Source organism: Hypanus sabinus, chromosome 5 (assembly GCF_030144855.1).
Source record: "Hypanus sabinus isolate sHypSab1 chromosome 5, sHypSab1.hap1, whole genome shotgun sequence".
In the NCBI taxonomy this organism is placed as follows: Eukaryota; Metazoa; Chordata; class Chondrichthyes; order Myliobatiformes; family Dasyatidae; genus Hypanus; species Hypanus sabinus.
In genome coordinates, this window is record NC_082710.1 from 56,415,434 (window position 1) to 56,438,501 (window position 23,068).

The following is a 23,068-nucleotide window of genomic DNA, read 5'->3' on the forward strand; positions in this document are numbered from 1 at the left end:
GGGTTCCTTTAGCCTTTAAATGATTTAACCTTAGAATTTTACGATTATTAGCTTGAGATAAATTTTAAAATTAATTAAATGTTCAACATGTAATCTAGAATGCTTGGACTTTCCTTTTCTGTGGATTATTCTCAGACCACAATAAATGTTGTACTCAGGACTGAAACAGCAATATTCTGGTGGAAGCTGCCTTTACATTATAAAACATTATTGTTCATAGGAGGAAATGCGTATGCTTCTGCTGATGGTCGTGCACTCACAACACCCATCAGAAACCCTTACTTTCCCAAAAAAGATCCTGTCACGTTTGATCAGGCTAATACAATTCAGATAATAGGTAAGTCCTTTATTCTGTTTATATTGAAACAAAGCTTTTGTTATTTCACTCTTCATATTATCCCCCCCCCAAAAGTATTGGTGTACTTTATTAGTAATAAAGTGACTTTAATGTTGCTACACATTGCTATGCCAAAGATTGATTCTTTTAAGGTTACTTTATCAAATAATAGCACCTCACACAAAACGCTGGTGTAACACAGCAGGCCAGGCAGCATCTATAGGAAAAAGTGCAGTCGATGTTTCGGGCTGAGACCCTTCGTCAGGACTAACTGAAAGGAAAGATAGTAAGAGATTTGAAAGTGGGAGGGGGAGGGTGAAATCTGAAATGATAGGAGAAGACAGGAGGGGGTGGGGTGAAGCTAAGAGCTGGAAAGGTGATTGGCAAAAGGGATACAGAGCTGGAGAAGGGAAAGGATCATTGAGTGGGAGGCCTCAGGAGAAAGGGGGGGAGCGGAACACCAGAGGGAGATGGAGAACAGGCAAGGAGTGAGAGGGGCAGAGAGAGAAAAAAGAGGAAAAAAGGTGGACGGGATAAATAAATAAGGGATGTGGTGAGAAGGGGCATTAACAGAAGTTAGAGAAATCACAGTTTATGCCATCAAGTTGGAGGCTACCCAAACGGAATACAAGGTGTTGTTCCTCCAATCTAAGTGTGGCTTCATCTTGACGGTAGAAGAGGTCATGGATAGACATATCAGAATGGGAATTTCCAGCATCTGCAGATTTCCTCATGTTTGTGTTATCAAATAATAGTTACTTATTTCCAAAACAATAATTATTACAGGAAAACTAAAAGAATTGAATGAGAGCACTTCTGCTGAACCAAAACTGTCTGAAGATGATCTGCAAATGCTTGAGAACTTTCTTTCAGTTGTATCTAGTCCTTCTTCACAAGAGACTCCTACAGCACAACAATTAGAGACTTTATGGAAAGCTGCTCAGTGGCCAGAAGGTAAGCAAATAATGATATAAATTTTTAATACAGTCAAATGTATTTTGACCCTTGTGAGCAACTGAAAGAAAGGAAAAATCAATACACTACTGCAATTGAGGATATTTAATGTAACTCATCCTCTGTATAGAAAATATAATTTTATTTTATTGCTTTACAGAGAAGGTAGTTTAATATTTATCAGTAGTAATTTTTTATTAGTTTTTTATGCATTTTCTACATTGCTACAGATAGAAAAAAAACCCCAAATCAAAATGAAGAAAATTAATACAGTGCAAAAATAAACATACAATAATAATATAATACAAAAATGATCATTGAGAAAGCACCCAAATTGAAGACATGTAAAATTAGTATCCTCCCCAAGCCCCGCAACAAAAAAAAAACCAGACCAACCACAACAAAATATAGAGAATATAAATCAGGACAATCAAACCCTCAAAACTGTAAATACATTTAAAAACAGAAGATAATAATGCCTACTACTAAAAAAAAGAGCTGAAAGCAAGGGACCGAAAAAAAACCTTAGTTAAGAGGAAGGTTATGAAAGTACTCAATAAAAGGTCCCCAGACCTTATGGAACTTTATATCCGAATTAAGAACTGAATAATGAATTTTTTCAAGGTCTAAGCAGGACATGATATCATTAAGCCATTGAGCATGTGTGGGCGGGGCAACATCTCTCCATCTAAGGAGGATTAAACGTCTAGCCAGGAGAGAAGCAAAAGATAATATTCGACACTTAGTCGAACTCAAACGTAAATCTGTTTCACCCAAAAAACCAAACAAATGAATTAAAGGGTTAGGTTCTAAGTGGTGATTCAGAATATAAGATAAAGTTATGAAGACATCTTTCCAAAATTTCTCCAAGCTAGGACAGAACCAGTACATATGAATAAGAGAGGCCTCGCCTCTTTTGCATTTATCACAAAGAGGACTAATATTAGGGTAAAATCGAGATAATTTAGATTTAGACATATGGGCTCTATGAACAATCTTAAACTGTAAAAGGCAATGGCGAGCACAAAGGGAGGTTGAATTAACCAATTTGAGAATCGAGTCCCAAGTCTCATCAGATAAAGAGATATTTAAATCATGCTCCTAAGCCATTCTAATTTTATCCACAGGGGCACGCCGTAAGAATGCTGATTTATCACGAATAAATGATATTAAACCTTTACCTAGTGGAATAATAGAAAGAAATAAGTCCATAACATTTTTCGCAGGCATTTCAGGGAAGTTAGGAATTAAAGGAGTAATAAAGTGTCTAATTTGGAGATATCTAAAAAAATGAGCATTGGGCAGATTGAACTTAGCAGAGAACTGTTGAAAAGAAGCGAAGCGATTATCAATAAAAAGATCTTCAAAATGTCTAATGCCCTTCCTATACCAATCATGGAATGTTGAATCATACATAGGTAAAAAAAGGTGATTATGTAAGATAGGAGCGGAAAAGGAAAAACCATGGAAACCATAAAATTTCCTACACTGAGCCCATATTCGCAAAGTGTGTCTAACAAGAGGATTAACAATTAATCTGGACAAACTACTAGAGAGTACAGAGCCAAGAAGTGCAGAAATAAATAAATCTTTAGTGGAACTCAACTCCATTGCCACCCAATTAGGGCACTCGGGTTGGCCATGGAAAAAAGACCAAAAGGTAGCACAACGTATATTGGCTGCCCAATAATATAAACGAAAGTTAGGTAAGGCCTTGCCACCCTCTTTTTTAGATTTTCGGGGATAAACTTTATTAATTCCAGAACGCTTATTCTTCCACAGATATGACAAAATAATAGTCTTAGGAATCAAAAAAAGATTTAGGAATAAAAATTGGGATTGATTGAAATAAATATAAAAATTTAGGGAGAACATACATTTTAACAACATTAATACGACCTACCAAAGACATAGAGGTGACCATTGTGACAGACTCTGTTTTGTAGTATATAAAAGATTGGCAAAATCTTCACGAAAAAGATCTTTAAACTTCCTTGTGACTAATCCCAAGATAAGTAAATTGATTATGAACTACTTTAAAAGGGAGGTCACAAAATGTTAATTCTTGTGCTTCTTTATTAATTGGGAAAAGTTCACTCTTATGTAAATTAAGTTTATAGCCAGAAAACTGCCTAAACTGATCAAGAAGTGAGAACATTGGAGGTAAGGATGTAGACGGATTTGAAAGAAAAAGTAATAAGTCATCAGCATAAAGAGAAACTTTATGCTCAACATCCCCCCTCCAAATCCCGGTCAATTCAGGACAGCTTCGAAATGCTATCGCCAAAGGTTCTATAGCCAAATCAAAGAGAAAGGGACTTAAAGGGCATCCCTGACGGGTGCCACGTTTGAGGTTAAATAACTGGGATTTCTGAAAATTAGTCAAAACAGAGGCAGTAGGACACAGATACAGCAATTTGATCCAAGAGATAAAACTTTGACCGAAGTCAAATTTTTCTAAAACTGCAAAAAGGTAGTTCCACTCTATATGATCTAATGCTTTCTCCGCATCGAGGGAAATAACACATTCAGGAATCCCAGTTGGAGGTGAGTATAAAATGTTAAATAAACGCCAAATGTTAAAAAAAGGAAGACGGTTTTTAATAGAACCAGTTTGATCATCCGAAATAATAGAGGGAATAACAGTTTCTAATCTGTAAGCCAAAACTTTGGCCAAGATTTTAACATCAACATTAAGCAAAGAAATCGGCCTATACGAGGAACACTCTGTTGGGTCTTTACCCTTTTTTAATAAAAGAATAATAGATGCCTCATTAAAAGAGGGTGGCAATTTACCGTAATTAAACGAGTCAGATAGTACTGAGAATAACTGAGGAGAAAGAAGTGAAGAGAATGATTTATAAAATTCTACGGGGAACCCATCAGGTCTAGGAGATTTCCCTGAATACAATGCAGAAATTACAAAAGATATTTCTTCTGATGATATAGGCGCATTAAGTTTGGCTTTAAAATCAGATGAAGGCGAAGGAATATTCAGATTATTTAGAAAATGATCAACAGAAATATTCTCATTCAGAGGTTCAGAGGAATAAAGTCGAGAGTAAAATTTTTAAATATGTCATTGATTTTTAAGTGATCTGATGTAAAGTCTCCATTCTCCTGCCGGATCTTTGTAATATGTTGTTTGGCTTTGGAACGCCTCAGCTGATTGACTAGAAATTTACCAGATTTGTCACCATGAATATAAAAGCGACTCTTACTTTCAAGAAGTTGTCGTTCGACAGGTTGAGTAGACAGAAGATTAAATTTAGTTTGAAGTTCTACACGCTTCTTGTATAATTCAGGATTCTTAGTTTGAGCATACAGTTGATCTAATTCTTTAATCTGATTAATGTGGTCTAATCGATCTGTACAGGACTTTTTATAAAGATTTGCTGTATAGGAGATTATTTGACCCCTCAAATATGCTTTCATGGCATCCCAGACAATCTGGGATGACATTTCAGATGACGTATTGGTGTTAAAATAAAAGCTTATCTGATCCTTAATAAATTTTAGAAAATCATCATCTGATAATAAAGGTGAGTCAAGATACCAGTGTTTATTCCTCTGAGGGAGACCAGGAAAATTTAAAGACAAAGTAATTGGGGCATGGTCAGAAATCAGTATACTCTGATAATCACAAGAATAGACAAATGGGATAAGTTGATTATCAAGTAAAAGATAGTCAATTCTAGTAAAGGTATGGTGAACATGTGGAAAAAAAAGAATAATCTCTCTCAGTAGGATGAAGGAAACGCCATATATCTGAGATACCATAATTAGAAAGAAAAGAGTGAATAGCTAAGGCAGATTTAGTAGGTAATCTAGTAACAGAGGACAATCGATCCAAATTAGGATCTAACCAACAATTAAAATCGCCACCCAGTATAAGAGTATGAGTTTAAATCTGGTAGTGAGGAGAAAAATTGTTCAAAAAAATTAACATCATCAAAATTGGGAGCATACAGGTTTGCTAGTACAACTTTAGTATTATATTACTTACCAGAAACAATAATAAAACGGCCATTTGTATCATATATCTTATTATGGAGTTCAAAAGGAGTATTTGAATTAATAAGGATGGAGACCACCCCCTAGCTTTGACGGCAAAGGATGAATGAAAGTGCTGACCCTACCACTTTGACAAAAGCCGAGTATTATCAAAACTATGAATATGAGTTTCTTGAAGGAAAGCAATATCAGCTTTGAGTTGTTTAATATGTGAGAAGACATTCCTTCTTTTAACAGGATGATTCAATTACTTTACATTCCAGCTCACAAATTTAAGTGTATTAACCATTATCAATTGTTAGTGCATAGAAGGTAGCAGGCATATAAAAAATCAAGCAGTACAGTAACAGTCTGGGAGCAAAACATAGATCAGTAGAATCAAAACAGAGACATGTCCTGAATAACAAAGGAAAACAAAAGAAGCAGTGAGTAGTGTTGGAACTGGAGAATCCACCCCACCCTTGCAACCCAAAACTAGACGGCTATCCAAAAAAGCAGCTAGCTCTACAAAAAAAATTAACCCAAAAATGACTTCCAGTTCCGTATCGTTAACAAAAGTTCCGTATAAATAATATAGCAAATAATAACTAATTTATGCACTAGGAAACAGAATTACAAATAGGAACAACTTCAACAGAAAAAGTATAAAACTTAATACAAAAAAATCAGAAAAGAAAACTAAAACTAACCTACCCGCGAAAAATTATAAAAGATTAAAAGAAAAAAAAGGGAGGGGTAAAAGGGGGAAATTATAAATTTAAAGAGAGTACTTATCAACCGTTTACAGAGAAAAAAGCAAAACTTAAACTATAAATCAACCAACAGGGAGGCCTTCAATAAAAACTCCAAACCTCCAAAACAAGTTAAAATCAATTGTAGTTCTCTATAGATAAAGTTATACAGAAATAAAATAGGTTACACAAGTAAAATCTAAAAGTCCGCAGGGAAACATTAAACTTAAATCATCTATTTAGAAAAAATGCACCAAGTCCAGGGAGAGATTGACTACAGCCCTTAGAGTTTCAATAGTTAATGTCTGAATTATTCAAGTAAAGTTCAGAAAGAATATCTTTACTTCGAGAAGTACTTATCAACATTTTAGAAGGTCAGACCGGTTCCGAAGAAGACGAGATGGCTGGAAGACTTCCAACAAACGCCTCCGCCTCCTTCACTGATTTAAACCGCTTATAATCTCCAGTAGTAAGCGTAATTTGAAGATCGGCTGGATTTCGGAGAGAGGGTCTGAATCCGCGATCAAAAAGCACTTTCATTACACCTTTAAACTCAGCACGCATCTTCAGAACCTGGGGGGCATAATCCTCCACAAAACGAGTGACCGTATTTTGAAAAGCAAAAGTACCTCTGCAGCGTGCCTCCATAATCAAACGGTTTTTCACCTGGTATCGATGAAAGCATAAAATAACTGGCCGTGGACGGGAACCCAAAGTTGCACGATGAACATAAATCCTGTGAGCCCTTTCAAGCTCAGGTAGAGTCGAAAGAAATTCTTTCCCGAAAATCTCACAGAGAAAAGATGAAAAAAAATTCAACAGAAGAGCCCTTTTTGGTGGCCTCTTGCAAACCAAGAATTCGTATATTGCGACGTCTGCTCCGATTTTCAAGATCCACCATTTTGGAAGAAAGTTTACTGTTCTTCTCCACTAGGTTGGAGCAGAAAGTTCCAAGATGTTGAACACGGCGTTCTAAATCTTCAGAGGTTAGGTTGATGCGAGATAAATGTTCAGCATGTTCATCCACTCTAGCATTAATCTGATCCAATTTAGAATCCAGCTGGTTGAAAGAAGTTCTAAATTCAGTTTTAAAATCCGTTAAAGTGTCTTGTCGCTGTTGTTCCAAAATAGCGATAATCTCAGCCGACAGAGCCGTGGAAGTTTCCTTTTTCCTGATTTTAGTACTTTTGGTAGCCATTATAAGATAGATGTGTTCTCAGGCAGGTAAAAGAGAACTAATAAAATAACTAACTAAGGTTTAAGAAGGGAGACACATAGTGCAAAGATAGGAAGTGTAACGGAGCAAAAGTTCGGAGTGACTAAACAATCGCCATCTTACCGGAAGTCCAGTAGTAATTTGTTCTGTGATTGATAAGCAAGTTCTACTTTCTTCAATGTGATGGCTGGGTTGGTTTTGTTAGTTTCAAAGTTTAGAAGTTCAAAGTAAACTTATTATCAAGGTACATATGTCACCATGTACAGATTCATTTTCTTGTGGACATAATAATCCATAACAGAATAATAAATATAATAGTATCAATTAAAGACCGCACCAACTTGGGCGCTCAACTAGTGTGCAAAAGGCAACAGACTACAAATACAAGAAGGAAAGAAATAATAATAAATAGGCAATAAATATCAAGGACATGAGATACCGAGTCCTTGAAAGTGACTCCATAGGTTGTGGAAACATTTCAACAATGGAACAAGTGGAAGTTATCCCCTTTGGTTCAAGGACCCGATGGTTTAAGGGTAATAACTGTTCCTGAACCTGGTTCTGGGGCTCCTGTACCTTCTTCCTGATAGCAGCAGTGAGAAGAGAGCATGTCTTGGGTGGTGGGAGTGCCTGATGATGGATGCTGTGTTCCCGTGATGAGGCTCCACTTAGATGTGCTGAATGGCGGGGAGTGCTTTACCCATGTTGAACTGGGCTGTGTCCACTACTTTTCTGTTCAAGGGCGTTGTTGTTTCCATACAAGGCCGTGATGCAACCGTTCAGTCTACTCTCCCCAATACATCCGTAGAAGTTTGTCATAGTTTAAGTTGTCATGCCGAATCTTTGCAAACTGCTAAGGTAGAGGTGCTGCCATGCTTTCTTTGTAATTGTACTTGTGTGCTGGGCTCAGAATTGGTCCTCCGAAATAATAACACCAAGGAATTTAAAGTTGTTGACCCTCTCCACCTCTGATCCTCCAATGAGAACTGGCTCATGGACTTCTAGTTTCCTCCTTATGAAGTCATTAATCACTCCTTGGTCTTGCTGACATCGAGTAAGAGGTTGTTGTTGTGGCACCACTCAGCCAGATTTTCTGTCTCCCTCCTGTATGAAGATTCGTCACCACCTTCGCTACTTTTATTCCATGTTACAGCATTTCATCAATAGAGAATGGGGATTATTTAACAAGGACTGGATTTAAATGAAAATCTTGCATGTTTTTTTCTTAAGTATGTTTGTGAAGTTGAAGTATGACCATTTCATTGTCCTAATTGTTCAGTTCTTGTATCTAACAGTATTCCTTTCTGTGAAATTAGTTGGGTTTCCACTAGTGGTTTTGTGTTGTAATTGCCTGTATACAATGAAGAGGAAAAGATTAATATCAGTTTTCATGTGAAAGAATAATTTTGACATTTGTAACCAAATTTATTATTACTTCTGACTTAGCTAAGTATTGGATAAGCATTAAACTAGTAAAGAGCATGGGTGAAAAAAAAATAATAAAGGAATAAAAGGCAATGCACAGAAGATATGGATTTTCTTTGTCTACAATCACATTTTATTTCTTTTGGCAACTTATAGATGTATAATATCTTGAATTTTGCTACTACTTTAAGAAAATTCTTATTCTGATTTTGTGAGATCTTTCTGGGCAGATCTGGAAGTGACCATCTTTTGCAATTAACTTAAAAGAACATCTAATCTTCTGACTGAAGATCTGGGTTAAAAAAAAAATAATACCAGTAAATGAGTTCATTTAAATATGTTGCTATACCTAGAAAAGTGGTGATATCAACATTCATGATTTGTATCTAAGCCTCTACTCACAATAATGTCTTCACATTTACTGTGCTTATAAACCTTTAATTTATTGGGCTCCTAAGTTCTTCCACCCTAAAATTGTGGAATGAACTTAAACAGCCAAAGTACCCAAACTTGTCTTTAGTGGCATGATTTCAAAACTTGCTGCAGTCAAGATTTGGGCAAAGGAAAAATGAACTCTACATAATCAACAAACATATAGTATGAATAAATTACAAGATGGTTTTGGAGATTTTAATTATCTCCATTGGAAATCAGTGCCAATATTGAGGTCTAAAGGAATAGAGAAAATCCTGGGAAATCTACATGTCTTCATTTTTAGTAGATAAAGAGGACATTCTTGGCAAAGGATTGCACACAATAATTATATCTGCTATAGTTTTTCCCTTGTCATTGCATTTTCTCCCCACCCTCCCTGGTTTCCTTATTCACATCTTTCTGCCAGCAAACATTTCCAAAACTAGCTTCCATTGGCATATTATTTCCCTTTTTTTTATCAATATTGTTATCAAGGCTGGACAAGAAATTGTACAAAAGCAAGGAGCAAGCTCACCATTAGTTTGCTCCTTATGTTAATAGATGTCAGCAAAAAGGCTTGTTTCTGTGATGTAGTGTTCTATGACTTATTTGCAGGCACATACAAAGAATCTGATTGTGACAGTGACAGTTCTCTGTATAGTCTGTGTTTTTATTAGAGCTTGGCACTTAGTCCCCGAAAGAATTGTCAGTTACATCAAATTTTCAATATTAAAGGGACCAATGATCCCCATGTATAGTAAGAACACAACAGCTTATGCTTTCTGTGTGGAGTTTACGCATTCTTCCTATGACCACGAGAATGCTTGCTTCTTCATAATAAATGAGTTACTGTTGTGTCATAGTGAGGTAGTAGACCTTTTTATTATTATCTAAACAAGTTTGCATTTATGTAAATCTCATTTCACAAACTGCATTCTCCAGTCGATTGAACTGGGCTGAATGTTTTGGACAGGTTTTTCATGTCAGTTTGTTTGAATGAACCAAGAGATCTGCAGTCAGCTAAGGGCCAGATCAGTGGCGCTCAGTTTGGTGTCCGAGTAAGATACAAAGAAGTCCAGGTTCAACCTCTGGAAAGGCATATTACATGCAAAGTGGCAATGTTGGACTGAACTTGAATTACATAAGAATGTTTGACAGCTGCGTCAGGGCTTAACTCGTATCACCTCCTAAAAAGTGGCAACAGGGTTTTGCTCCCATCATGAATTCCCATAGACCCCAATGACCCTGTGATTTCAGTTTCTGAAGCTGACGTGAGAGCATCCTTTAGGAGGGTGAACCTATGGAAAGCATCTGGCCCAGACAGCCTATCTGGCTGAGTACTGCACACATGTGCTAACCAACTGGCAAGTGTGTTAACCTCTCGCAATCTGAGGTACCCACCTAATTCAGGCAGCCTTCATTTATATCAGTACCCAAGAAGAACTTGCTAACCTGCCTCAATGAATATTGTCCAGAAGACTTGCATCCATGGTGCCCGTGGTACTCTCTTGTTATTCCATTGAGATGTTCCCACAACCAATGATCTCACTTTAAGGATTCCTTATCTTGTTATTTCATGTTCTCGTTATTTATTGCTGTTTATTTATATTTGTATTTGCACAGTTTGTCTTCTGCACTTTAATTGATCTTTCATTGATCCTGTTATAGTTGCTTTTCTATAAATTTGCTGAGTATGTCCACAGGAAAATGAATCCCAGGGTTGTATATGCTGACATATATGTACTTTGATAATAATATTTACTTTGAACTTTTGAACTTCGACGTGCTTTCAGAATGATGAAACATATCAACTCTTGCATGAGAAGCGACTTGGATCTGCTCCAACTTGCTTATTGTCACTATAGATCAACAGCAGATGCCATTTCATAGACTTGTCACTGAACCCTGGAACAACTGGACACTGAAGATCCATACATCAGGAAGCTCTTTGTTGACTTTAGTTCTGCATTCAACACTATCGACCCCTCAAAACTGATCAACTTGCTCCAAGACATTGGCCTCAGTTACTCCTTGTGCAAATGGATCTTGATTCTCTATTTGCTTCAGATTTATGACTGTGAGGTCAAGTACAACTCCAATGCCAAATTTAAGTTTGCTGATGACACCACTTATTGTTAACCGAATCAAAGGTGGTGACGAATCACCGTATAGAAGGGAGATTGCAAATCTGGCTGAATGGTTCCCCAACAACTTCTCACTCAATTTCAGCAAAACTAAAGAGCTGATTATTGACTACAGGAGGAGGAAACCGATGTTTCATAAGCCAGTCCTCGTCAGGAAATCTGAGGTGGAGAGGTTCAGCACCTTTAAATTCCTTGGTGTTATCATATCAAAGTATCTGTCCTGGGTCTAGCACATAACTGCCACTACAAAGTAGGCACAGTAGTGCCTCTGCTTTCTTAGAAGTTTGCATAGATTCAGCATGTCATCACTAACTTGGACAAACTTCAAAAAGTAATAGGTAGTCCAATCCATAATGGTTAAGGACCTCCCCACCACTGAGAATATCTACAAGGAGTGCTGTCACTGGAATGCAGCATCCATCATCAAGGAACTTCACCATTCAAGCCATGCTCTTGCTGCTGCCATCAGGAATGAGGTGCAGGAGTCTCAAGTCCCATACCACCATGCTCAGGAACAGTTATTACCCCTCAATCATTGGGCTTTTGAATGAGAGGGCTAACATCACTCAACTTCATTCACCCCAACACAGAACTGGTTGTACAATCTGTGGATTCACTTTTATGAGCTCCACAACTCACGTTCTTGACATTTATTGTTTTATTTATTTATTTTGTTTTCTCTGTATTTGCATAGCTTATTGTCTTTTTCACATTGGTTGTTTGTCCTTTGTTGTGTGTGGTTTTTCATTGATTGTGTTGTGTGTGTTTGTATTTACCGTGAATATCTGCACGAAAATGAATTTCATAGTAGTATATGGTGACGTATATGTGCTTTGATAATAATTTTACTTTAAACTTTGAGGTGGCTGTGTAACACTTGTTATTTTTAGATGCAGGAAAAAAATTGTTCTGTCAAGATTTTATATATAAAAGCAAAAATTTGCACATTCAGGAAATCTGAAAGAAAACAAATAGGTTATGCAACATTTCTGGAGAAAAATTTAACATTTTGGGTCAATGAGGTTTCATAAGTGGTCTTCCACTTTTTGTGTATTGATATGATAATGGATTTAACAGAACCATAAATTTGCAGAGGTGTAGCATTGATGTACTTCTGAAAGTCTTTGACCTGTTGTAAATACACCAGGAGAGACAACTTTTAAAAAAACAAAAGTTTTTCAAAATTTTATGAAGTGTTACATAGAAACATAGAAAACCTACAGCACAATACAGGCCCTTCACCCCACAAAGTTGTGCCAAATGCATCCCTACCTTAGAAATTGCTAGGCTAACCTATAGCCCTCTATTTTACTAAACTCCATGTAACTATCTAAAAGCCTCTTAAAAGACCCTATCGTGTCCCTGCAGCAGCCCATTCCACGCTCTCACCACTCTCTGAATAAAAAAAAATTACCCCTGACATCTCCTCTGTACCTACTCCCAGCATCTTACACCGGTGTCCTCTTGTGGCAACCATTTCAACCCTGGGACAAAGCCTCTGACTATCCACACGATCAATGTCTCATTATCTTGTACACCTCTATCAAGTCACCTGTCATTCTCTGTCGCTCCAAGGAAAAAAGGCCGAGTTCACTCAACCTATTCTGATGAGGCATACTCCCCAATCCAGGCAACATCCTTGTAAATCTCCTCTGCATCCTTTCTATGGCTTCCACATCCTTCCCGTAGTGAGGCAACCAAAACTGAGCACAGTAGTCCAAGTGGGGTCTGGCCAGGGTCCGATATAGCTGCATCTTTACCTCTCGGCTCCTAAATGAAGGCCAATACACCATATGTCTTCTTGGCCACAGAGTTGACCTGCGCAGCTGCTTTGGGCGTCCTATGGACTCGGACCCCAAGATCCCTTTGATCCTCCACACTGCCAAGAGTCTTACCATTAATACTATATTCTGCCATCATATTTGACCTACCAAAATGTACCACTTCACACTTATCTAGGTTGAACTCCATCTGCCACTTCTTAGCCCAGTTTTGCATTCTATCAATGTCCTGCTGTAACCTCTGACTGCCCTCCACACTATCCACTACACCTCCAACCTTTGTGTCATCAGCAGACCATCCCTCCGCTTCCTCATTCAGGTCATTTATAAAAGTCTGTAAGAGTAAGGGTCCCAGAACAGATCCCTGAGGCACTTCACTGGTGACTGATCTCCATGCAGAATATGACCTGGCTACACCCACTCTTTGCCTTCTGTGGGCAATCCAGCTCTGGATCCACAAAGCAATGTCCCTTTGGATTCCATGCCTCCTTACTTTCTCAATAAGCCTTGCATGGGCTACCTTATCAAATGCCTTGCTGAAATCCATATACACTACATCTACTGCTCTTCCTTCATCAATGCGTTTAGTCACATCCTCAAAAAATTCAATCAGGCTCATAGGGCACAACCTGCCCTTGACAAAGCCCTGCTGACTACTCCTAATCATATTATACCTCTGCAAATGTTCATAAATCTTGCCTCTCAAGATATTCTCCATCAACTTACCAACCACCGAGGTAATACTCACTGGTCTATAATTTCCTGGGCTATGTCTACTCCCTTTCTTGAATAAAGGAACAACATCCGTAACTTACCAATCCTCAGGAACCTCTCTCGTCCTCATTGATGATGCAAAGATCATTGCCAGAGGCTCAACAGTCTCCTCCCTCGCCTCCCACAGTTGCCTGGGGTACATTTCATCCAGTCCTGACGACTTATCCAACTTGCTTTCCAAATGCTCCAGCACATCCTCTTTCTTAATATCTACATGCTTGAGCTATTTAGTCTGCTGCAAGTCATTGCTGCAATCACTAAGATCCTTTTCCATAGTGAATACTGAAGTGAAGAATTCATTACGTACCTCTATTTCCTCCGGTTCCATACACACTTTCCCACTGTCACATTTGATAGGTCCTATTCTTTCACATCTTATCCTCTTGATCTTCACATACTTGTAGAATGCCTTGGGGTTTTCCTTAATTCTGCCCACTAAGCCTTCTCGTGGCCCCTTCTGGCTCTCCTGATTTCCTTCTGAAGCTCCTTCCTCTTAGCCTTATAATCTTCTATATCTCTAACATTACCTAGCTCTCTGAACCTTTTGTAAGCTTTTCTTTTCTTATTGACTAGATTTATTACAGCCTTTGTACACCACGGTTCCTGTACCCTACCATAACTTCCCTGTCTCATTGGAACATACCTATACAGAGCTCTACACAAATATCCCCTGAATATTTGCCACATTTCTTCCATACTTTTCCCTGAGAACATGTTTCCAATTTAAGCGTCCAATTTCCTGCCTGATAGCCTCATAATTTCCCTTAATCCAATTAAACGCTTTTTTAACTTGTCTGTTCCTATCTTTTGCCAATGCTATTGTAAAGGAGGTAGAATTATGATCACTATCTCCAAAATGCTCTCCCATTGAGAGATCTGACACCTGACCAGGTTGATTTCCCAATACCAAATCAAGTACAGTCTTTCCTCCTGTAGGCTTATCTACATAATGTGTCAAGACACCTTCCCGAACACACCTAACAAACTCCACCCCATCTAAACTCCTCGCTCTAGTGAGATGCCAATCGATACTTGAGAAATCAAAATCTCCCATCACGACCACTCTGTTGTTATAATTATAACAATTATAACAATTATTGTTACCATATTTTAAATATTTATGCAACTATTCAAATACACTTAACTTTGATCTTTAACTGTTTTATTATTAGTGAAAAATTAGTGATTGTAATTTTACTTGTTTTTAAATCTCTCCTCAATTTAGACATCGTGTTTCCTGTGTTGGATATTCTTCGTCTGGCTGTAAGACATCCTACAGTAAATGAACACTTCTGCAGTGAACTCTACAGCAAGCAGTTCAGCAACTACCTCTTAAACAAGATCAATCTACAGGGAAAACCAGCTAATCAAATGCTTATTCTCCGAACAGTTTGTAACTGTTTTGCTAACCAAACACATGGCTCAAAGCTCATGATGTCCTTGAGGGAGGCTATACTCTCTCAAGCAATTGAAATGAGATCAGCCAGCAACAAGAATGTTCACATAGCACTGTCCACTTTGATATTAAACTATGCAGTAAATCTGCATGCAGGAAATGATATTGAAGGTAAAGCAAATTGTTTATCCATTATAAGTGCAGCCATGGAAGTCCTCCAAGATTATGAAGCAATTTTCAGACTTTTGGTGGCTCTTGGGACAATTATAAGTGATGATCCAAATGCCTTGCAACTAGCTCAATCGTTGGGAGTTGATTCACAGATCCGAAAATATTCTTCTGTTTCTGATCCAGCTAAAGTTGGGGACTGTTGTAGATTTGTTCTGAAAGTGCTATAATGTCTAATAATAGATTTTCAAGGGTTGTAGTCAAGTGGTATTCATTTTGTTTGCGTTATTCCTTAAACTCTGTCAAATAATATATGAGGTAAAGAAAATTAAATATTTCATTCTTGTGATAAAGTTGTTGCAGAAATACAACATACAATAGTAACAATAAAGGAATTATTAAAATGTGTTTTATATTTGAATATCATCTTTTGCTTTGAGATGTTTCTCATCTAGGATAGTGACCTTTTATGTGTAAAATTGCTCCTGTAAACATCTAAATTCTCTTCATCATTACTAATTTCTCATTGAAATTACACCTTTTATTCATTGGTACTTTGAGAGTGCTATTAATATTTCTAAGCTTGTTTCATGTTGCAGGAATTTGTACCGTTGGTGTAAACAATTGGTATGGGTTTGTTGGACATGAAAATCCCATTAACTGACATTAAGACTCCTAAAATGGATTGAACATTTACCCTCTGTTCCTCCCATGATGTATTTTATAGATAATGGAACTCTTCAGATAACAGAGTAGCTGGTTTTAACTGTATGATATGAATAACTAATGCTATATTTACTATTTTTTTTCTGCATTGAAAGGCAGGTTTAATAATAGAAAATGTGATTTTTTTTAAATATATGTTTGCTTCATGTGTTCTTCAAGAATTGGGTTCTTCCACCAAATTAGTTCTTGAGCTTATCCAGCATGACATTTCATTGTTTCCATTAGAACTGATCCAGACTCACCTTGTTAAGATGTTATCAATAAAATTTCGTAGATTTTCCCAAGGAAAATAAAGAAGTTTCTGAATGCTCATTTTATACCCAAATACAAATTTAGTGCTTTAAAAAAAACTGAACTTCTGTCCCAGTTCTTAACTTGTGACTATTAAAATTAACCTAGTTAACTAGACACAGTAGAATTCATTCTTGTAGCCAAAAGCTTTTTGCTAAATTGCGATCATCACATGACAGTGTCTGAATGTACAGTTGGAATATTCTTAGCATGCTGATAGATCCATTAGCAGAAATTAATTTCTCAAGTGGCTCCACCTTCAAGTGACTTGATCTTATCAGGGATGATGTTCCAGCGTATTTATTATGAGATCAACAAGATTGATGCTTATAATCTCTGTACATTTTTTGTATTTAACTTTGGGCTGTAATTGTAGTTATTCTAAAACCAAATGAACAAAACCTCAGTCTGGCCAGCTGAAATTGACAGAATATCATTAAGTTTATGTTCCTCAAGGAATTTATATGCTTATGTTTAAGCATATTACAGCATGTTTAATCTGCTACTTTGTAGATGCACCACTAAATTGCCCTGTAAGTATGGTTCAGTTGTTGTTGCATTTTCTGCTAAGTTAGAAATTGTGGGTTCAATTCATTTCGACAGAAAATTTTACAGAGTGCTGCATTATCAAAGGTGTGATCTGCTTTTTGCTGTCTAAATTGGCATAGCAGATGTCATGGGGTAAGAATGAAAAGAGGTAAACTGGCCAAAACTTTTTCCATTATCATCATCATAACTAAAACAGATCAACAAGTCATTAGCAACACAGACAAATACTCTTGTGCTTTGGATCATTGTCTTGTTGCATCATCGAACTTCTGTTAAGCTTTAGGTTGATGTTACTACTCATCTTGGACTTCTTTCAGTGGCTTCATATTACAAAATGCAAAGTGGACCAGATGTTCCTCTTGTGAAACCAAACTTGCAAATGATCTAATTCTGTGCAACAGAGTTTTAGTTGATGCTTGCTAACTATAGGCAAAACAGGATTCAGTGCAGGGGGAGGGGTGTTGTAATTGTGATTAATGTGGTAAAATTGTTTTATAATGCTTGCTGTTCGGACAGAGTGTGTACAATCTTAAGGGGAGAATAGTAAAGCAATGGAGAAAGAGAGATCCATGCATGTATCCATAGTATGCTCAGCGACAAGAACTAGAATAAATTCAGGACTTCCTTTTACATTACTGTGCAAAAGTTTTGGGCACATATATAGCTAGGGTGTAGAAAAACTTTCGCACAGTACTATATTTGTTGATGTGGAGTGGAGAGCAAGTTGTGAATCTGTCAGGAGCAAAGGATATTGGCAATGCTGAGATTGGGGCATTGCAGGAGGGGTATAGGTAAATGACTGCAAACTGGAAGATTCACTCTGGAGCTCTTTAAATTTGAGATATTTTAGTGGACTAACGTTAATTTTAGTGAATAGGATTAAGAGGAGTACCTTGGCTAGCTTGCCAATATAACTTCACTGCTTTCCATCTGGCACCTCTTGTCAAGTAACAGGTGAGGTCCTCAGTTCAACATCTCAACCAGAGGGCTGCATTTTTGAAACTGCAATCTCCAGTCATTAATTTGAGTATAAGAATTAGAAAAATAATAATTATTGATTATGAATGGAAAATTATTTTGTTACAGCAGCATTTAAAACAGCAATAAAAATAATGTTTAATATTAATTATGGAATAATAAGTTCCGGAAGAGAGCAAAATCGCACGGCAAGCGGAAGTAGTATTAACTGGATTCTTCTTGTATAATTTAACATTGGTTGAGAGGCACATGCAGCATTGCCAACAGTCCTGTTTGACTTGTGTAAAAGGCAAATTTGAAAGAGGTCATCCTGCTTTCATGATTTCCTAGTTTGTACATCTGTTCTACAAATAAAGTACCTGACCAGGAAATCAAAAGTAGAATTTTTGAGTCAGATTTGCTAGTGCCAAACTGGTTTAAAACAAAGATAATTTCAATCCAAACAATTCATACAAAATGTTGCAAGAACTCAGCAGGCCAAGTAACATCTATGGAAACGAATAAGCAGTTGACGTTTCGGTTCGAGACAAAAGTCAGGAATAGTAAAAAGGATGAGTCAGAGTACGAAGGTGGGGGAAGGGGAGAAAGAAGTAATACTGGGTGAGGGAGTGAAGTAAAGAGCTGGTAAGTCGATTGGTGAACGAGAGAGGAGAGGGCAGAAGGCAATAGAAGGGGGAGGAGCACCGGGGGGAGTCGATGGGCAAATAAGGAGATAAGGTGAGAGGGAAAAAATAGACGGAATATAAGATGTTGCTCCTCCAACTTCAGCGTGGCCTCTTTGGGGCAGTACGGGAGGCAATGGACAGGCATGTCTGACTGGGAAGTGGAAATTAAAATGGGTGGCCACTGCGAGATACCGTTTGTTCTGGCGGGCGAAGTGGTCTCCCCCATATTCAGGAGGTCAGACCGGGAGCTTCGGACACAGCACACGACCGCAGCAGGCTCGGGTGAAGTGTCACCTCACCTGGGAGGGCTGTTTGGGTCCCTGAATGGTAATGAGAGGAGGAGGTGTCGGGGCAAACTAGCTAGCACTTGTTCGGCTTCCAAGGGTAAGTAGTAGGGAGGCGATCAGTGGGGCGGGCTGAACTAGCGCTGATGCTCATTGGACATCGAGCGTTCTCCGACTCCGCTGCCTTCTCTTCTATTGGCTGCCCCGCAGCCGACCCACGAACTCTAATCACACAGGAAGTAATGACCTAGCCTCTTCCGGCCGCCGGTCCAGGCCAGAGTCGGATTATGGCGGGGAAGAGGTCGGGTAGAGACAAGAAGCGGAAGCGGAGCCATGGCGAAGAGAGTCATAGCGAGAGGAAACGCCTCAACTCGGACTCCAGTGCCGTCGAGGTGAGGGCAGCGCCGACGGACATCCGTGGCTAATTCGGGATAAAGGTGTTGATTGTCTTGGGCGACCCCTGTTCTCTCCCCATGCCCTTTCCCCTCACACGTACCTGGGCCCTTATGCTTTGTCTCCTCTACCTCATTGCTGCACCCTTGCAAGCGAGTATTCGGTACCGACCTACTACATTCCGTATCTGTCGTCTTTAACCCAGTCTTAAAGCCTCTTCGGCTTGACACCTGGTACCGAGACTTGAAGCGGTAAAAGGATTCTGGGGTCAAGCGTCTTGGGGTATGCACAAAATATTCCAATCCTGGTATCAGTAGTGATCATTTAGACCCCAATCTGGTGTAAACTGGTAGTTATCCTCTGCCTCATGTATTCCAGTACAGGTTCTCTAAGGCTAGGTATTGACCAATGCTCCCAAGTGCCCTGATACACACTAACACTCTGCTGTAACGGACTATTTCTTCTTAAATTCCAGTACAGACACTGGACCTCATTGTATATAGTTTATGATTATCTGCACTATTGTTTTTGTTTGCTTTTAATTCTGTAGAGAGAGAGCTCAGGGAAACTGGCATTAAATTCCCTGTATGTGTCCTCATATTTGGCGTTAATAAAGGATTCTGATTACACCTGGATCTCAGTATGGGTCCCTTTTGCTAATTTATCAAGCATCCATTCACATACCCCAGTTTGCACACACATACTGCCTCTGTGGTTAACCTTGAGCCAACCCCTTGCAGCTAGCTATTGATTCCTTGTCCATGTTCCCTCTCACAGTCTGCTACATCTGAGTATTAGTGCTGATTTTTGTTTCATACATCTACCCTAAGCACCTGTTTGCTGTCCCTGTGATCTTTAGTCCAGAAAACCAACTCTTGCAACTCAATATCGGCCATGTTCTCTTCTTGCCCTGTAGCTCATCACTTGTATCTGGTGTTATGTGTGATGAGAAAGCCATGGGAGATGGATTCCAGAGTTGACCCCCCCTGATGTATGCTGCTAACGAGAGAGAGAGACAGAGATAAAGAGGGGGAGAGGCTCCATGCTGCACATGCTGAAAATGAGAGAGACACAAAGATTTAATATTATGGCTTCTTCGCTGATTGTTGACTTTACTTCCAAGGACTTTTGCGACTTTGCCTGCTTGTGTGAATCCTAGCTGACACAGCAGAGTGATGCCAGGTGCTTGCTAAGCAGGGAGTGGCCCAGTTTCATGGACATGGTCAATAGACAATAGGTGCAGAAGTAGACCATTTGGCCCTTTGAGCCTGCACCGCCATTCTGAGATCATGGCTGATCATCTACTATCAATACCTGGTTCCTGCCTTGTTCCCATATCCCTTGATTCCCCTACCCGTAAGATACCTATCAAGCTCCTTCTTGAAAACATCCAGAGAATTGGCCTCCACTGCCTTCTGAGGCAGTGCATTCCACACCCACACAACTCTCTGGGAGAAGAAGTTTTTCCTTAACTCTGTCCTAAATGACCTACCCCTTATTCTTAAACCATGCCCTCTGGTACTGGACTCTCCCAGCATCTGGAACATATTTCCTGCCTCTATCTTGTCCAATCCCTTAATAATCTTTTATGTTGCAATCAGATCCCCTCTCAATCTCCTTAATTCCAGCGTGTACAAGCCCAGTCTCTCTAACCTCTCTGCGTAAGACAGTCCGGACATCCCAGGAATTAACCTTGTGAATCTACGCTGCACTTCCTTTACAGCCTGGATGTCCTTCCTTAATCCTGGAGACCAAAACTCCAGGTGTGGTCTCACCAGGGCCCTGTACAAATGCAAAAGGATTTCCTTGCTCTTGTACTCAATTCCCTTTGTAATAAAGGCCAACATTTCATTAGCCTTCTTCACTGCCTGCTGCACTTGCTCATTCACCTTCAGTGACTGATGAACAAGGACTCCTGGATCTCTTTGTATTTCTCCCTTACCTAACTCTACACCATTCAGATAATTATCTGCCTTCCTGTCCTTACTCCCAAAGTGAATAACCTCACACTTACTCACATTAAACGTCATCTGCCAAGTATCTGCCCACTCACCCAGCCTATCCAAGTCACCCTGAAATCTCCTTACATCCTCATCACATGTCACACTGCCACCCAGCTTAGTATCATCAGCAAACTTGCTGATGTTATTCTCAATGCCTTCATCTAAATTGTTTATGTAAATCGTAAACAGCTGTGGTCCCAATACCGAGCCCTGTGGCACCCCACTAGTCACCATCTGCCATTCTGAGAAACACCTATTCACCGCTACTCTTTGCTTTCTATCTGCCAATTAGTTTTCTATCCATGTCAATATCTTCCCCCCAATGCCATGAGCTCTGATTTTACCCACCAATCTCCTATGCGGGACCTTATCAAATGCTTTCTGAAAATCGAGGTACACTACATCCACTGGATCTCCCTTGTCTAACTTCCTGGTTACATCCTCGAAAAACTCCAATAGATTAGTCAAGCATGATTTGCCCTTGGTAAATCCATGCTGGCTCAGCCCAATCCTATCACTTCTATCTAAATATGCCGCTATTTCATCTTTAATAATGGACTCTAGCATCTAACCCACTACTGATGTTAGTCTGACAGGACGATAGTTCTCTGTTTTCTCCCTCCCTCCTTTCTTAAAAAGTGGGATAACATTAGCCATTCTCCAATACTCAGGAACTGATCCTGAATCTAAGGAACATTGGAAAATGATTACCAATGCATCAGCAATTTCCAGAGCCACCTCCTTTAGTATCCTAGGATGCAGACCATCTGGACCTGGGGATTTGTTAGCCTTCAGTCCCATCAGTCTATTCATCACCATTTCCTTCCTAATATCAATCTGTTTCATTTCCTCTGTTACCCTATATCCTCGGCCCATCCATACATCTGGGAGATTGCTTGTGTCTTCCCTAGTGAAGACAGATCTAAAGTACTTATTAAATTCTTCTACCATTTCTCTGTTTCCCATAACAATTTCACCCAATTCATTCTTCAAGGGCCCAACATTGTTCTTAACTATCTTCTTTCTCTTCACATACCTAAAAAAGCTTTTGCTATCCTCCTTTATATTCCTGGCTAGCTTGTGTTCGTACCTCATTTTTTCTCCCCATATTGCCTTTTTAGTTAAGTTCTGTTGTTCCTTAAAAATTTCCCAATCATCTGTCTTCCCACTCAGCTTAGCTCTGTCATACTACTTTTTTTTAATGCTAAGCAATCTCTGACTTCCTTTGTCAAGCACTGTGGCCCCTTTCCCCCCTTTGAATCCTTCCTTCACCAGGGGATGAACTGATTTTGCACCTTGTGCATTATTCCCAAGGATACCCGTCATTGCTGTTCCACTGTCTTTTCTGCTAGGATATCCATCCATTTAACTTTGGCCAGCTCCTCCCTCATGGCTCCATAGTCTCCTTTGTTCAAATGCAACACTGATACCTCTGATCTGCCCTTATCCTTCTCAAATTGCAGATAAAAACAACATATTATGGGTCACTACCTCCTAATGGCTCCTTTACTTCAAGATCGCTTATCAAATCCTGTTCATTACACATGGTCAGTTGAAGAATAGCTGGTACTCCAGCAGGGGCGATAAAAAAACGAGTCTGCTGAGACACAGGCAGACATGCCACTGGACACTGAAAGAGTGTTGTTGCACCTACAGGAAGGTGGGGGCTTGGAGGATTGATTCAGGGGAATCAGTCAGAGGCTTACAGTATGTGAAACCAGGCCAGTGGGGGGCTCTGTGTGTGTGTGTGTTGTGTGTCCACCCACGCCTGGGTGACGAGCCCACCACTGAAGAACGGTCTGGCCTTGGAATGGAGAGGGTCATA

General features: G+C 39.1%; 2 protein-coding genes across 4 annotated transcripts in view; both read left to right on the forward strand.

Moving 5' to 3' along the window:
- plaa (phospholipase A2-activating protein) overlaps window positions 1-15,775 on the forward strand; it is a 55,323-nt gene extending 39,548 nt beyond the window's left edge. For both annotated transcript variants that reach the window (XM_059969985.1, XM_059969984.1), the window contains exons 13-15: window positions 221-337; window positions 1,124-1,291; window positions 15,016-15,775. In XM_059969985.1, the coding sequence (XP_059825968.1) occupies window positions 221-337; window positions 1,124-1,291; window positions 15,016-15,584 (854 nt within the window). In that variant the 3' untranslated portion in view covers window positions 15,585-15,775. The remainder of the gene's footprint in view (window positions 1-220; window positions 338-1,123; window positions 1,292-15,015) is intronic.
- A 3,300-nt stretch (window positions 15,776-19,075) lies between these two features.
- The window catches only part of LOC132394173 (caspase activity and apoptosis inhibitor 1), a 72,208-nt gene continuing 68,215 nt past the window's right edge, over window positions 19,076-23,068 (forward strand). The window contains exon 1 of one of the 2 annotated variants that reach the window (XM_059969990.1): window positions 19,076-19,239. In XM_059969990.1, the coding sequence (XP_059825973.1) occupies window positions 19,135-19,239 (105 nt within the window). In that variant the 5' untranslated portion in view covers window positions 19,076-19,134. The remainder of the gene's footprint in view (window positions 19,240-23,068) is intronic. The other variant, XM_059969991.1, reaches the window with a different exon arrangement.